Source organism: Globicephala melas, chromosome 19, assembly GCF_963455315.2.
Source record: "Globicephala melas chromosome 19, mGloMel1.2, whole genome shotgun sequence".
Lineage (NCBI taxonomy): Eukaryota > Metazoa > Chordata > Mammalia > Artiodactyla > Delphinidae > Globicephala > Globicephala melas.
Genome location: NC_083332.1, coordinates 3,945,173 through 3,959,874, shown reverse-complemented (window position 1 = coordinate 3,959,874; position 14,702 = coordinate 3,945,173). Strand labels below are relative to the sequence as shown.

General features: G+C 53.0%; 1 protein-coding gene across 1 annotated transcript; it reads right to left on the bottom strand.

Moving 5' to 3' along the window:
- Positions 1-115: 115 nt before the first annotated feature.
- Positions 116-14,679, bottom strand: TMC4 (transmembrane channel like 4). Its single transcript, XM_030847897.3, has 15 exons — positions 14,366-14,679; positions 13,522-13,732; positions 11,482-11,627; positions 10,956-11,188; positions 10,696-10,817; positions 4,019-4,166; positions 3,322-3,489; positions 2,936-3,099; positions 2,548-2,674; positions 2,176-2,273; positions 1,665-1,848; positions 1,161-1,291; positions 902-1,057; positions 585-663; positions 116-478 (listed from the first exon to the last, which is right to left on the bottom strand). Exons 1-15 carry the CDS (start codon positions 14,664-14,666, stop codon positions 410-412), a joined length of 2,337 nt encoding a protein of 778 aa, XP_030703757.1. The 5' UTR covers positions 14,667-14,679; the 3' UTR covers positions 116-409.
- Between the last annotated feature and the right edge of the window lie 23 nt (positions 14,680-14,702).

Below are 14,702 nucleotides of genomic sequence, written 5' to 3'. Positions count from 1 at the left end.
TAGCGACCGCCTCTTATCAAGATTGTGAGTCAATCACAAGTGTCCCCGCCCGGACGCTACTGAACGCGGCCTCTGATTGGCTGGCACTCCCGCCAGGTCCTCTCGCGGAAGAGCCCGCCGCGCCGACCCACAGGTAAACACATTTGATTGGTTTATGTCCCGCTGATGCCTTGCCCCGCCTTCTGGACGCGAGTTTCAAAAAGCACTCAGCAGCCTCAGCTGTGTTTATTGGTACTAGAAAGAGGTTCACTGGAGAGTCAGGGACTTAGCAGTGAATCCCAGGGCTGGAAAAGCATGGAGTCTTCTCCAGTTCGCTTATTTTCCAAATGATGTGGCCGAGGCTTACAAAGGATCTGAGGGCAGGTCTGGGTCTGAAAGTGGGAGGTCACCCTGAGCCAGGCTGGACAGGTCAAAGAGCTCTGTTGGCCGAGCTCAGCGCCACAGCGCGCTGTGCCAGGAAGACTTTATTCTGCGCCTCCTGAGGTAAAGGGTAAAGAGAGGTGGAGATAAGACAGATCTTCTCTCCACCCGTGTCCCTTTCCATATTCCCCAGGACCCCTTCCCAGGGACCGGGCCTGGCTCACCGTCTCTATCTGGCGTTTGAGTTCAGAGATGAGGCGTCCGTATGAGTTAGCCAGGGCCACGGTATACGCCATCAGGATGCTAGAAGAGACGGAATGGAAGCTACTCCCCAAACGCCCTTAGAATATCTTCAACGTAGGGCTCTTTAGTAATCAGGAGTCTGGACCTCCTCCTTCAGACTCAAGAAGTCTAGTATCCCAGCCCCCTCCTTTCCTCAGACCCAAGAGTCTGGGCCCCCAGCCCCCTTCTTTCTTGGAAGCAGGCAGCGAGACCCCAGGTCAGACATTCAAACTCAGACCCAGGAGTCTAGGGCTCTCACCTGGAGATCAGCAGAAGGGGCACAGCAAAAGCCTGGGTCCCCAGGAAGAAGAGAAATTTCTGGGCAGTCTGAGGGAGCTTGCAAATAGACTCGGGGATCTCGGCCCAGATGGACGACTGCCCCCGGAATGGACCACACAGCTTAGAAGGTGGGATCCTGAAGTCAAAGACAGGCAGAGCTCAAGGATGGCCAAAAGTCAGAACCCTGGAGAAAGGAGGAAGGAGGGAGGGAGAGAGAGGCAGGTGCCTCTCACACTTACAGGAAGATGCTATAAAGCACAGGAACGGTGGAGATGGCCAGACCCAGGAGAAGGACCAGGGGGAAGAAGAAGTTCACAGTGGAGGCCCGAAAGGTGCGGGAGGCCGGGGAGCAGGTGGAGAAGAGGGTGATCTGGTGGGGGGGGATGAGGGAATCTGAGCCCCAGACTCTCCTTCTCCACCATCCAGGAGCCCTGGTCCCTGGCCTCTTCTCCTCAGTCAGGATCCAGGAGCCCCAGTTCTTTTCCACTATCAGACACAGGAGTCCGTGTCCCCGCTTCCCTCAGACCTAAAAGTTGGGATGCCCTGGACCCCTCCTTCTCCCACATCCAGGAATCTGTCCTCCAGACCCATCCTCCGTCAGGATCTAGTAGTCCACGACCCTGGCATCCTCCCCCTACAGGACCCAGTAGTCACATCCCTCAGTCCCCTCCTCCCCCCAGGACCCAGACGCCCAAGCCCCAATACCTCCCGCTTCAGACCCAAGGGTGCTCCCTACCCCTCACCTTCTTCAAATAGAAAAGCAGCAGGAACTTGGCCGTGTTGAGCAAAGGCAGTAAAGGGCAGAAAAAACTCCCCACCCAGACCACTGTCTGTGCGTAGATGAGCCCCAGCACTTCGTCAGGCACCTGGAACTCCAGGGTCCCCGCAAAACGACCCAGCGCCCCGGGACAGAGGCCACACAGCAGCCTGAGGGGCGGGGTGAGGCGGGGCCGAATCAGAGGCAGGCCGGCCACGGGTTTCCCCGCCTTCACCGTCCCGCCCACCAATCGGAAGTGAGCATATCTGGGGCTGGGGCGGAGCCTTCAAGGTTCTGGAGGGGGTGTGTCTAGAGGGCGGGGCTTGAGGCGTAGAGGCAATCCTGGCAGTAGGGACAGGGCCGCAGGGAAGTTACTACCAAACTCGTGGAGGGGCGGGGTCTGCGGGCAGGGCAGTCAGAGGCAGGGCTAGAAAGGGGCGGGGCGAAAGAGAAAACTGGGTGCTGGGCGGGACCACAGCAAGGGGCGGGACTCTCACTTCCGAGGAAACTGGATGAGCAGCGTGACTGCCAGGCCGGTCAGGAGATCAAACAGCAGGAGTTTGTACATCTCCTGTCCCAGGCGAGTCTCCCAGCACTGAGGAAGGAAGAACGGGTCATAAAGACCTCAGGACCCAGACACCTGTAGACCCGAACGTCTGAGTCTCCAAACTGCAAGCTATGATATTCTATCAATACTTTCTCTGGGGGCCTTTAGTTTTTTTTTAAATCCATACCCCTGTCCTCAAGGGGAAGGTATTCTAGCACCCCAAGCTCCCCTTTCCTCCCAAGCCAGGGGTCCGGACCCACCGGGCTCCTCCTTTCCTTCAAGGACCCAGGAGTCCGTCCCCTCCCCCACCCCTCATCCTCACCGGAAGTTCTTTGTAATTGTAGCCACAGGTTTTGCACTCCTCAGCGTCCGCATCTCCCCCGCAAGTGATCTGATTCCAGAGAGAGATGAGCAGGACCAGCAGGGAGGTCAGGCGGAGAAACACTGTCCTGGCAAGGGGAAGAGAGAGAAAGGGAATCAGCACTGACCAAGTGCCCACCACGTGCCTGGACTCTCCTGTGTGGAGCGTGCTCACAATTCTCCCCATTTCCCAGATGAAGAAAACTGAGGCTCAGTGACAGGAAGAGTCGGGATTTGAATTCAGATCCCACTGGATCCCATATCCTGACGATTTCAGTCTCTTATTTGCTACAACCGATGTCCCCCGACCAGCCCACCATCATCCCCAGCCCACCCCAGGAGTCCAGAACCTGAGCAGGATAAAAACGATCTGGCGGCTCCTGGTGTAGCCCTCCAGTGGGGCAATGAGCTTGAACACCGGTGGCAGCACGAAGTTGACCCCGGAGATGAAGATGGACGGAAGGTAATCCACCACGAGCTTCGGCAGTGGCATTCCCTGGATAAAAGACATCTCCTAGGAGGGAGGGTGGACCAAGAGAAGAGGCTCTGGGGTCCTGCAGGAGCCATGCTTAACGTCCTCCACCAGCCTCTTCCTCCTTCATCACCCTGAAGTCCAAACATAATCCCCCCACACACACCAATCCCTCCTCTCTGAGATTCCAGGAATAGGCCTCAGTCTCCTCCACCCCTGGAAATGTAGGTTCCAGGCCCTTTCCTCCCCCGGGGCCCTCCACACCTGCAGCTCCACAGTGGCCCCTGTGGCCCAGTAGACGCCGTAGAAGGCTGCCCCCAGGAGTGCCAACACCGCCATGTTGAGCAGCAACCGCACCGACCACACCCTGGCTTGTTGGCCCAGCGTCCGCACCGCAGCCTGGCGCCGCACCGCTGCTTCCTCCAGCTCCACCTAAGGCCGGAAGAGACGTCCACTTGGGTTCCATTACCCTAGGTGCAGCCTGTGGTCCAGAGCCCAGGCTCAACGTGAACCGAGGCAGCACCGCCCCTCCAAGAACATCTATAATCCTTATCTCAGCCCATCCAGGGCCCTCCAGGTGACAATTGAGATCTGGCTCCGCCCCCAAGGCCCCACCCAACACGTCCAGCTCCTCCCAGGACCCGCCCAGCACTCATGCCTGGTGCTTTGGAGTTACAGTGCTACTTTATCAAGCCCTTTCTGGCCACACCCTTCTCTTAACTTTGAACCGAGGAGCTTTAGGTACCGCCCCTTTCCTGCTGCTAGCTTTTTCCTGTACCCTTTGACTTCAGGCATCCCTGTAGTGGCCTTGGCCCCTTTCCCCCAAGGCCCGCCTCCTTAGAAGAAAGCTCCGCCCAGCATCTCTCTGGAGGCCCGGTCCCTGGTCTAGGCCCCGCCCATTCTCTCAACCCCGCCCCCTCGGGTGACATTTGGTTGTAGGCTCCCCCACCCCTAAGCGCACCTGCAACTCAAATAGGATGTTGCGCTGGCGCAGCCGCACGTGGACCTCCCCGCTGAGGCCAAAGTCCCAGGCGGAGAACACGCGGTGGCTGTAGCTGGTCACGGCCCCTGACTCAGCCAACAGCGTCTGCTTCAGCCCAGACACCGAGCTAAGAGAGGGGAGATCCGAGAGACGGGGTGTAGCAGGACAGCCACAAGCGGGGGGGTACCCTTCTCCCCTTCTGGGGCAAACAGGGAAAATGAACTCTAAGACCTTGGGCATTTGGAGGCTGCTACCTGGTGGAGACACATACAGTCATTGTCGCCAAAGACCAAGAAAGAGATTGAGAGAGGCCCAGAGGAGGCCAGACACCCAAAAAGATAAGGCAGAAACCTAAGAGATAAGGACAGCTCTCCAGAGAGAAGAGAACAGAGACTCTGGGGAGAGAGAGATTTAGAGGGAAGACTGAGACCCCCAAAGGGGGGCAGAGATTTCAAGAAAAGGGGACAGAGACTCAGAGAAAAAGAGATGGAGAAAGGCGGGGGGGGGCGGGGAGTCCAGAGACTCAGAAAAGGAGGGGGCAGGTAAAGGGACTGGAGAGAGGGGGACAAAGACCCAGGGAGGGGGTAGAAAACCAGAGAAAAGGAGAGAAACAGAAAACTGAGCAGGAAGGCTCCACACCCCCCTTCGCCGCCCCGGCTCTGGCCCCCATCGCCTCTCAAGTGGGCCCAGAGGCCTCCCACCTGCTCTCCCTGCTAACACGTGTGCCCGGTCTCCGCTCCCGAGCTAGTAGAGCCTTCCTTTTACGCGGCTCCCATGGCATTCCCACTTAAAACCTATTCCGCAGCTTCTCTTTGTTTTTTGGCATGTGGAATCTTAGTTCCCTGACCAAGGGTGGAACCCGCGCCCCCTGCAGTGGAAGGAAGCGCAGAGTCTTAACCACTGGACCACCAGGGAAGTCACAGCTTCTCTTTGTTCTTGAGTCCTAGGCTCCTTCATAGCATAGCCCCCCTGATCTGGCCCCCACCTACTTCTCCAAGCTCAAATCCTGTCCACCCCCGCAACCTCCTCCTCACCTTTCATTTCCCAACCTCTTTCCACCACAGGGCCTTTGCACTCACAGTCCCCTCTGTCTGCAATGCTGGTGTCTTGGCTGTTCACCTGGCTGGCTTCCTCCCACCATTCCTGTCTTCCTCTACAGGTCACTTCCTCAGAGAGTTCTTTACTGACCACTCCATCTAATGAGGGTCCCCGCCCATTATTCTCTATCACAGGGGGGCAGCAAACTACAGCCCTGGGACCAAATCCTGTTTTTGTAAATACAGTTTGATTGGCACACAGCCACACCCACTCATTTTCCTACTGTCCGCAGCTGCTTTGGCCCGGCAGACTCTAGTTGAGACAGAGACCACATGGCCTGCAAAGATGAAAATATTTCCTACCTTCATTTTTTTTATCAGAAACAAAAATTGTGCTGATCACTGCTCTATCGTATCCACCATTTGTTTTCTATATAGTTCAGCTCCCAAACTCAAATTGCTGACTTGCTTGTTTATTTAACAGTCTTATCTCGAAATTTATCTCCCCTACTCGACTATAAGCTGTATAAAGGTAGGGGGACCCCCATCTGGTGTTCCTGGGCCCTGTCACGGTGCCTGGCATTTAGGAAACACTCCTTTTTTTTTTTTTTTTTTTTGTGGTACGCGGGCCTCTCACTGTTGTGGCCTCTCCTGTTGAGGAGCACAGCCTCCAGAAGCGCAGGCTCAGCGGCCATGGCTCACGGGCCCAGCCGCTCCGCGGCATGTGGGATCTTCCCGGACCGGGGCACGAACCCGCGTCCCCTGCATCGGCAGGCGGATTCTCAACCACTGCGCCACCAGGGAAGCCCCCCTTTTTTTTTTAAAGTTCTTGGTTTCTTTCTTGATCCCAGTCCCTTCCTGTGGGGATCTCCCAGGCTTGCCTGAATGCCAGTGAGTCTCAGGTTTGTAACTTCAGTCCAGACTCCCATGTATGCAACTGCCTACTCAATATTCCCTCATCAGTCCAAAAGGCATCCCAGAATCAACTGTTCCAAAACTGCACCCCGGATATTCCCCAACAAAACCTGTTCTTTCTACAGCCCTCCCCATCTCAACTGACAGCAAACACCTGGAGTCATTCTTAACTTCCATCATTCACCACACCCCACATGCAATTATTAGAGAATCCTGTGGGCTTTCCTCTTAACATATATACAGTCTCCCTTTATATAAAGAACAAACGGGCCAAAGGCAAGCTATAGTGTCAATAGAAACAATGGTGGTTGGGCACGGGGGTGGGGGATGTAGTAAGCTGAAGAGATATTGAGGAGCTTCTGGAAGCTAGTCATGTTCTAGATGTGGATGGGAAATGTACCAAGATCTATACTTTGGTTTGTCCATTTTTCTGTGTGTGTGTGTGTGTGTGTGTGTGTGTGTGTGTGTTGTCATGCCATGCAGCTTTCAGGATCTTAGTTCCCCGACCAGGGATTGAACCCAGGCCCCAGCAGTGAAAGCACAGCATCCTAACCACTGGACCACCAGGGAATTCCCTGTGATTTTTTTATTTTTAATGAGAAATATATATGGTCAACTAATATTTGACAAGGAAGCCCACACACTCAGTGAGGAAAGGATAGTCTCTTCCATAAATGGTGTTGGGAAAACTGGATATCCACATGCAGAAGACTGACATTAGACCCCAACCTTAAACCATTCACAAAAATTAACTCTAAACAGATTTAATACTTAAGCATAAGACCGGGAACTGAAAAACTCCTAGAAGAAAACAGAAGAAAATCTCCTTGACGTTGGTCTGAGCAACGTTCTTTTGGACGTGACACCAAAAGCACAAGTAACCAAAGGAAAAATTAATAAATGGGGCTACTAAAAAGCTTATACACAGCAAAAGAAACAATCCAAAAAAGGAAGAGGCAACCTACAGAATGAGAGAAAATACTTGCATATCATCCATCTGATAAAGGGTTAATATCTAAAATATAGAAAGAATTCATAGAACTCAATAGCAAAAAAACAAAACAAAACACCAACCAACCAACCAGCCCAAACAACCCCATTAAAAAATGGGCAGAGCAATAGAATAGACATTTTTTCAAAGAAGACAAGCAGATGGCCGACAGGTATATAAAAAGGTGCTCAATGTCACTAATCATCCGGGAAATGCAAATCAAAATCATGAGCTATCACCTCACACCTGTCAGAAAGACTGTCACCGGACTTCCCTGGTGGCGCAGTGGTTAAGAATCCGCCTACCAATTCAGGGGACACGGGTTCGAGCCCTGGTCCAGGAAGATCCCATGGAGCAACTAAGCCTGCGTGCCACAACTGCTGAGCCCATGCGCCACAACTACTGAAGCTTGCATGCCTAGAGCCCATGCTCCGCAACAAGAGGAGCCACCGCAATGAGAAGCCTGCGCACTGCGATGAAGAGTAGCCCCCTCACCGCAACTAGAGAAAGCCCGCATGCAGCAACGAAGACCCAACGCAGCCAAAAATAAAATATTAATTAATTAAAAAAAAAAAAGAAAGCCTGTCACCAAGAAGGTAAGAGATACAGATGTTGGAGAGGATGTGGAAAAACAGGAACCCTTGTGCCTTGTGCACTGATAACGGGAACGTAAACTGATTCAGACACTAAGGAAAAAACAGTATGGAGTTTCCTCAAAAAAATTAAAAGCAGAACTACCATATGATCCAGCAATCCCACTTCTGGGTATTTATCCAAAGAGAATGAAAAGAGGATCTCAAAGTGATATCTGCCCCTGCACGTTCACTGCAGCATCATTCACAGTAGTCAAGATATGGAAACAACCTAAGTGTCTGTCAACAGATGATATATTTTTTATATACACACAATGGAATATTATTCAGCCATGAAAAAGAAGGAAATCTTGCCATTTGAGACAACAGGGATGGACCTTGAGGGCATTATGCTAAGTGAGATAAGTCAGACAGAGAAAGACAAATACTGTATGAGATATCACTTATATGTGGAACCTAAAAAAGCCAAATACATAGAAACAGATTAGAACAGTAGTTACCAGGGCTGGGGCGGGAGGTGCAGGAACTGGGGAGATGTGGGTCAAAGGGTACCAACATCCAGTTATAAAATGAGTAAGTTCTGGGGATCTAATGTACAATATTCTGCCTGTCGTTAACAGTGCTGCATTATATACTTGAAAGTTGCTAAGAAAGTAGATCTTAAGTGTTCTCACCAAAAAAAGAAATGGTAACTGACTTGATGGAGGTGTTGTTAGCTAACCTATGGTGGTAATCATATTGCAATATATAAAGGCATCGAATCAACACAGTGTACGCCATCAACCTACACAATGTTATGTGTCAATTATATCTCAATAAAGCTGGGGGAAAAAAGAAATTCAATGAAAAAAAAAAACTAAACTCAAAACTGACCACTTGTCACCACCCTGGTCCAAGCCACCTCTCTTGGTGAATTTGCAATTGATTGCAATAATCTGGTAACTATTCTACTTGCTGCCGCCTTGCCCTTAAGCTCTCTCCCTCCCTTTTCCTCTCCCCAGCTCCCCTCTCTTCCATAGAGCCACAGATTCTTTTCTTTTAAAACCTAAATCAGATCAGGGTGATCTGCTCAGGCACCTGCAATGAGTCCCATCTCAGAAACAATCCCAATTCCTTACGGAATGTGGGCCCATCCCCTACTGCTCCCGCTGTCTACTCGCCCCCCCGCCTCTCTCTGATCCAGCCCCACAGGCCTCCTTGTGCACCCTGAAACACGCCAGCCCTGCTCCTCCCTTGCTCCAGCTGCACCCTCTGCCTGGAATTCCTTTCTCCAGGTATCTGAGTGACCAAATCCCTCACTTTCTCAATGTCTTTGCTTAAACACCATGTCCTCAATGAAGTTTCCCAGACGCCCTATTAAAACAGCAGCCTAGGGGCTTCCCTAGTGGTGCAGTGGTTAAGAATCCGCCTGCCAATGCAGGGGACACGGGTTCGAGCCCTGGTCCGGGAAGATCCCACATGCTGCGTAGCAACTAAGCCCGTGCGCCACAACTACTGAGCCCACAAGCCACAACTACTGAAGCCCGCGCGCCTAGAGCCCGTGCTCTGCAACAAGAGAAGCACCGCAATGAGAAGCTGCGCACAACAAAGAGTAGCCCCCGCTCGCCGCAGCTAGAGGGAGCCGGCGCGCAGCAACGAAGACCCAACACAGCCAAAAATAAATAAATTAAAAACAACAAAACACACACACAAAAACAACAGCCTGGCCTCTTTCCGGTAAGTGGCCTGAGGTGACCTCTAGAAATGGTTCGCTATTCACTTGACCCAGAAAACCCCCCAAAATCATGCAAGTCAAGAGGTTCAAATCTTTGTGTTCACTTTAAGAGCACTTGTGAAACTGCCCAGGCCATTAAGGGTATGCAGATCCGAAAAGCCGCCAAGTATCTGAAGGATGTCACTTGAAAGGAGCAATGCGGATTTTTTGATGATGCTGATTCACTTTGTTATACAGCAGAAACTAACACAACATGGTAAAGCAATTATACTCCAATAAAGATGTTTAAAGAAAAAAACAGAGAAAGCAGTGTGTGCCATTCCGTCGTTACAATGGTGGAGTTGGTAGGTGTCCCCAGGCCAAACAGCGGAGCTGGACGCAGGGTCGGTGACGCAAAAAGAGTGCTGGATTTTCACTGCGCATGCTCAAAAATGCAGAGAGTAATGCTGAGCTTAAGGGCTTAGATGTAGATTCTCTGGTCACTGAGCACATCCAGGTGAACAGAGCCCCCAAGATGCAGCGCAGAACTTACAGAGCTCGCGGTCGGCTCAACCCACACATGAGCTCTCCCTGCCACATTGAGATGAACCTTACTGAAAAAGGACAGATTGTTCCTAAACCAGACGAGGAGGTTGCCCAGAAGAAAAACCTGTCCCAGAAGAAACGGACGAAACAAAAACTTATGGCCCGGGAATAAATGCTGCAAAAAATAAACACACAAAAAAGTAAAAACAAAAAGCCCGCAACAGCCTGGGGAGTTCCCTGGCGGTCTAGTGGTTAGGACTCAATACTTTCACTGCTGGGGCCCGGGTTCAGTCCCTGGTCAGGGAACTAAGATCCCACAAGCTGTGTGGTGCGGGGAAAACAAAACAAAACAAAACAGCAACCTGGCCCAGTATCACTGTCAGTCCCCCTCACCTGCTCTGCCTGTACCCGATCACCCTCTAACAAGCCATGCAATCCACTTATTAGGGCTTATTGCTTATCGCTGGTCTCTCCTGTTAAAATGTCAGCTCCCCCGGGACCAGACTGTTGGATTTTTGTTTGTTCGTTCTTTTTTGCCAGCTGCCTAGAACAATGCCCGGCCCATAGTATCTGCTCAATAAATATCTGTTGCATGAGTGAATGAATGACCTCTATTGGTTTAGCATTCTCCCCTCCAGAAAAGATGTAATTAACTTGCTTGCTTAATATCTTACCTTCCCCACTACACTGTAAGTCACAGGAGGGAGAAACTTCTCATCTTTAGCCCTGGCCTGCAGCAATCATGAAGCATTTTAAAATTCGATTGCAACTCAAACGGAGAGAAAGGGACCACAGAGCAAGCCTCGGGATTCTGGAGGAGGGCATCTATCACTGCTACTCCCCTATGGTCTGGGGGGCCTGGGTGTAGGGGTGTCACTGACCGGTGCAGGATGAGCAGCAGGTAGAGGAGGCAAATGGCAAAGGTGGAGCACAGGTAGGTGATGGCCAGGTGTGGGCGGGGCGGGTAGAACCCATAGAAGAGAGGAGACCATTCTAGAAAACCCTGGGGGAGGAAAGGCAGGGCAGGGGTCACCACGGGGCTGGGCAGAGGCAGGGTTCAGGGAGCTGGGCCATCAGGGTCGGGGGTCACTGAGGGCACCAAGGCTCAGAGCGGGGGCTTCCCAGGGACCCAGGCACGCACCTCTCCGGAGAGGAAATTGAAGAGATGGGTGGAGAAGGTGACCAGGCTCTGAGAGCCGGGCATGTAGGAGCCGCAGGGTGAGGAGGCGTTAGGGGCAGGGGGACCAGGGGGAGCCCCTTCCAACCAGGTGGGCAGCAGAATCATGCAGGCTGTAAGCACGGAGGCCAGCACGTTGAGAAGCAGCAGGAAGCGCAGCAGGGAGAAGTAGGACTCGGTGCCGGCGCCAAACTGGCCTGCAGGGGGCAGCAGACAGGCCGCGGGCTCCTTTCTGGTCCCAGACCCCTCCTCCCTCAGACCCGGGAGTCCAGCCCCCAGCCCCTCCTCCCTCAGGCCCAGGGGTCCAGCCCCCAGACCCCTCCTCCCTCAGACCCAGGGGTCCAGCCCCCAGCCCCTCCTCCCTCAGACCTGGGAGTTCAGCCCCCAGCCCCTCCCCACTCAGGCCCAGGGGTCCAGGCCCCCAGCCCCTCAGCCCTCAGACCCAGGAGTCCAGTCCCGTCCCAAGATGCCAGACCAAAGCCCACCGTACCCCCAATCCTCTTCAGCGTCCAATCCCAGGGCTGCACGGAGCGCAGGCCTTCCCGCACCTTCTCCTTGGACCTCCGAAGCAGAAGAGTCCAGTGGGTGGCCCTGGACCCCGAGCCCTGAGCCACTTGGTTCCTGGCAAGGCCCTGTCTGGGAGCGAAACAGAGTCAGACACAGAAAAGGAGGGGCCTAGTGGCCCCAAATGGAAACCACCCACATGTAGAAACAACCCAATCCTTGAACCAGGAAGTTAGTTGAAATACATTCCTAACACGGGATACTCCATAGCAATGAAAAGAAACACACCTAATGCTCGGCATAGGAAGACAGACAGAAAATAGACTGCAGAGTTCGATTTACACAAAGGCACAGAGCAAACACTGTTAAACTCTTCTCTTCAGGGCTGCGCACACAGGTGGCAACGCTACGAAGAAAAGCAAGGAATGATCCTCAGTGAAAGTCTGGGAAGAAGAAAGCGGGGGTGCCCTAGGTGGCGTTTACCTGGACCCTCACTTTGCGAAAACTCTTTAAGTTTTTACATGATGTTTCTTGCACTTTTCTGTCAGCAAATACCATCATAAAGTAAAAAATGAAAAAAAAAAGAAAGGTAGGTGTGATATTGTGATTTATAATAAGAAATATATATTTGGTAGTGTATGATGATCTTACATGTGGAATCTAAAAAAACCGAACTCAAAAAAATAAATAAATAAAAATTAAAACAAACCAACCAACCAAACTCAAAAGAGCGTAGGATGGTGTTTACCAGGGGCTGTGGGGGTAGGGTAGGGAAATGGAGACGTTGGTCAAAGAGAACAAACTTCCAGTTATAAGATGAATAAATTCCGGGGATTTAAGGTACAGCATGGTGATTGTAGCTCATAATACTGTGTTGTACACTTGAAGCTTGCTAGGAGAGTAGACAGTCAATGTTCTGACCACTGAAAAGAAATAGTAATTATTTGACATGATGGAGATGTTAGCTAGCACTACTGGGGTAATCATTTTGCAATCTATCAATATAAGTACAGGGCTTCCCTGGTGGCACAGAAGATCCCACATGCCGCGGAGCGGCTGGGCCCGTGAGCCGTGGCCGCTGAGCCTGCGCTTCCGGAGCCTGTGCTCCGCAACGGGAGAGGCCACAACAGTGAGAGGCCCGCGTACCGCAAAAAAAAAAAAAAAAAAATCAAATCAACACATTGTACACCTTAAACTTGCACGATGCTGTATGTCAACTGTATCTACATAAAACTGGAAAAACTTTTTAAAAAAGAAGTATATATTCGGTCTTTGTCCTGCTTCTGGCACACAGCTCCTAAATCCTTGAATTTCCGAAGTGGTGACAGTGATAAAGGTGCGCTTTTTCATGTTAATGAGGTTATAGCTCCAGGTAGATAGCGTCAGAATTGAGTTGAGCTGTTGGACACCAAGCTAGTGTCAGAGCGTTGCTTGGTGTGGGGAAAATTCTCCACATATCGGAATCGGTGTCAGGATTATGTAAGGAAAAGGGTCAGTTTTCAAGGGCTCCCTGAAGAGTCACACAGGACCCCGTTCTCGGAAGGGCGTCCCACTTGCTGTGCTGTTTGAATGCTGTGCTGTTGCCGTCTTAAGATGAGTACTAATTGTGGAACAGGAGACCCAGCATTTTCAGCTTTCACTGGGTACTGTAAATTATGTAGCGGGAGAGAGGCAAGAAAGAAATCAAAGAGTGATAGGCTTTGGAGAGGGGGAGGCAGAGCAGACATAAAGCAGAGAGGAAAAAAACCTGACTGTTTCAGACACCCAGAGAGAAATAGAGGCAGACAGCCTTGGAGGGACAGAAGACACAAGAGACGAGAACTTGGGAGAGAGAGAGGAGAAAGAATCCCGGAGGCAGGACTCCTTGGAATCAGAGAAGCACAAACACAGACTGGAGAAAAAGGAACCCAGAGGCAGCTCTGAGAGAGGCAAGGACCGACAGAAGGACAGAGTGAGATGGAGACAGAGCCTCCAACAAGTGGGAGGATGGTCCACACCTGGCTGGGAAGTGGGAGGTGGGCCTCACCTGTGTGCCCGTCTGGCCTGCATGGGCCACGGCAGTTCCCGGGAAGGGCCAGGCTCCTGCAGCTCCTTTTGTGTGGCTTCTGCAACCGACTGGATGCTCCTCTGTCCGTCCTCCTCCTCCTCCAGGGCCCCCCAGGGCAGCACCCCAGGGCCTCGGTACCGAAGGGTAGCAGCACTGGGGAGCTCATTAAGCACAGAGGACAGCGATGGACCTGGGGCAGGAGGACAGGCGGCTGGGAGTCCAGGCGTCCAGGCCCCCGGCCCCTCCTCCCTCAGACCCAGGATCCAGACCCCCGGCCTCTCCCCCCTCAGACCCAGGATCCAGGCCCCCAGCCCTCCCCCCTAAGACCCAAGATCCAGGCCCCCGGCCCCTCCCCCCTCAGACCCAGGATCCAGACTCCCGGCCCCTCCCCCCTCAGACCCAGGATCCGGGCCCCCAGCCCCTCCCCCGTCAGATCCGGGAGTTTGGAATCCCCGGTCCCAGACACCAGCCCCATAACCCTGCCAGGCACCCAAGTGTGGCCCCTCCAGGCCCCTCTACCCCAGGGCTGAGGAGTCCGCTCCTCAACTTCCTTTTCCGTCTAATTCAGGTTGTGATCCTGGCCCCTCCCATTCCTCAGACAGCCTCAGATATTCCAGCCCCTAGCCCTCTCCTCCTCCAAGACTCCGGGTCTCCAGGACCCAGAAGTCCCAGCCTCTGGGTCCCCTCTCCCCCAGAGACCCGGGCGCCGAAGCCCCTCCCCCTTCGGCCCTGGGGTCCCAGGAGGCAGACCTCCGTTCTCCGCCTCCCTCAGGACTTCTGCCGACCAGGGGAGTGGGACCTGACCTTCCTCGGGCTCCCCTACCTGTTCTGGTCTCCCGGGGTGCCGGCCATCCCCCAGAGGAGGCCCAGGCCTCCTGTTCCCACATCGGGCTCTCTTCAATGGCCCCAGCCGCGGATCTGTTCCCGTCTCTAGGACCAGCAGAGCAGGGACTGCCCCAGGTGAGGGAGGAGCCTGAGACAGGGCCATACCTGGCCGCCAGGTGGCCCGGAGGAAATAACCCGCACTTCCCATAAACTATCAGGGCCTCTGCTCCGAAAGGTCTCCTGGGAGCTGAAGTCCACAGATGCCTGCGTGGCTCCCCGGGGGATGGGTGGTAGCACATCACAGAGGGATGCGGTGGTACGAGTCCCCCCGCATT

Excerpts from the sequence above, each read along its gene's own strand:
- TMC4 (XM_030847897.3), bottom strand. The coding sequence starts at position 14,666 with ATGTGCTACCACCCATCCCCCGGGGAGCCACGCAGGCATCTGTGGACT. Across the intron at positions 11,189-11,481 it reads GACGCTGAAGAGGATTGGGG|GCCAGTTTGGCGCCGGCACC; the intron begins GTACGGTGGGCT and ends TGCCCCCTGCAG. Across the intron at positions 4,167-10,695 it reads CTGCTGCTCATCCTGCACCG|CTCGGTGTCTGGGCTGAAGC; the intron begins GTCAGTGACACC and ends CCCCTCTCTTAG.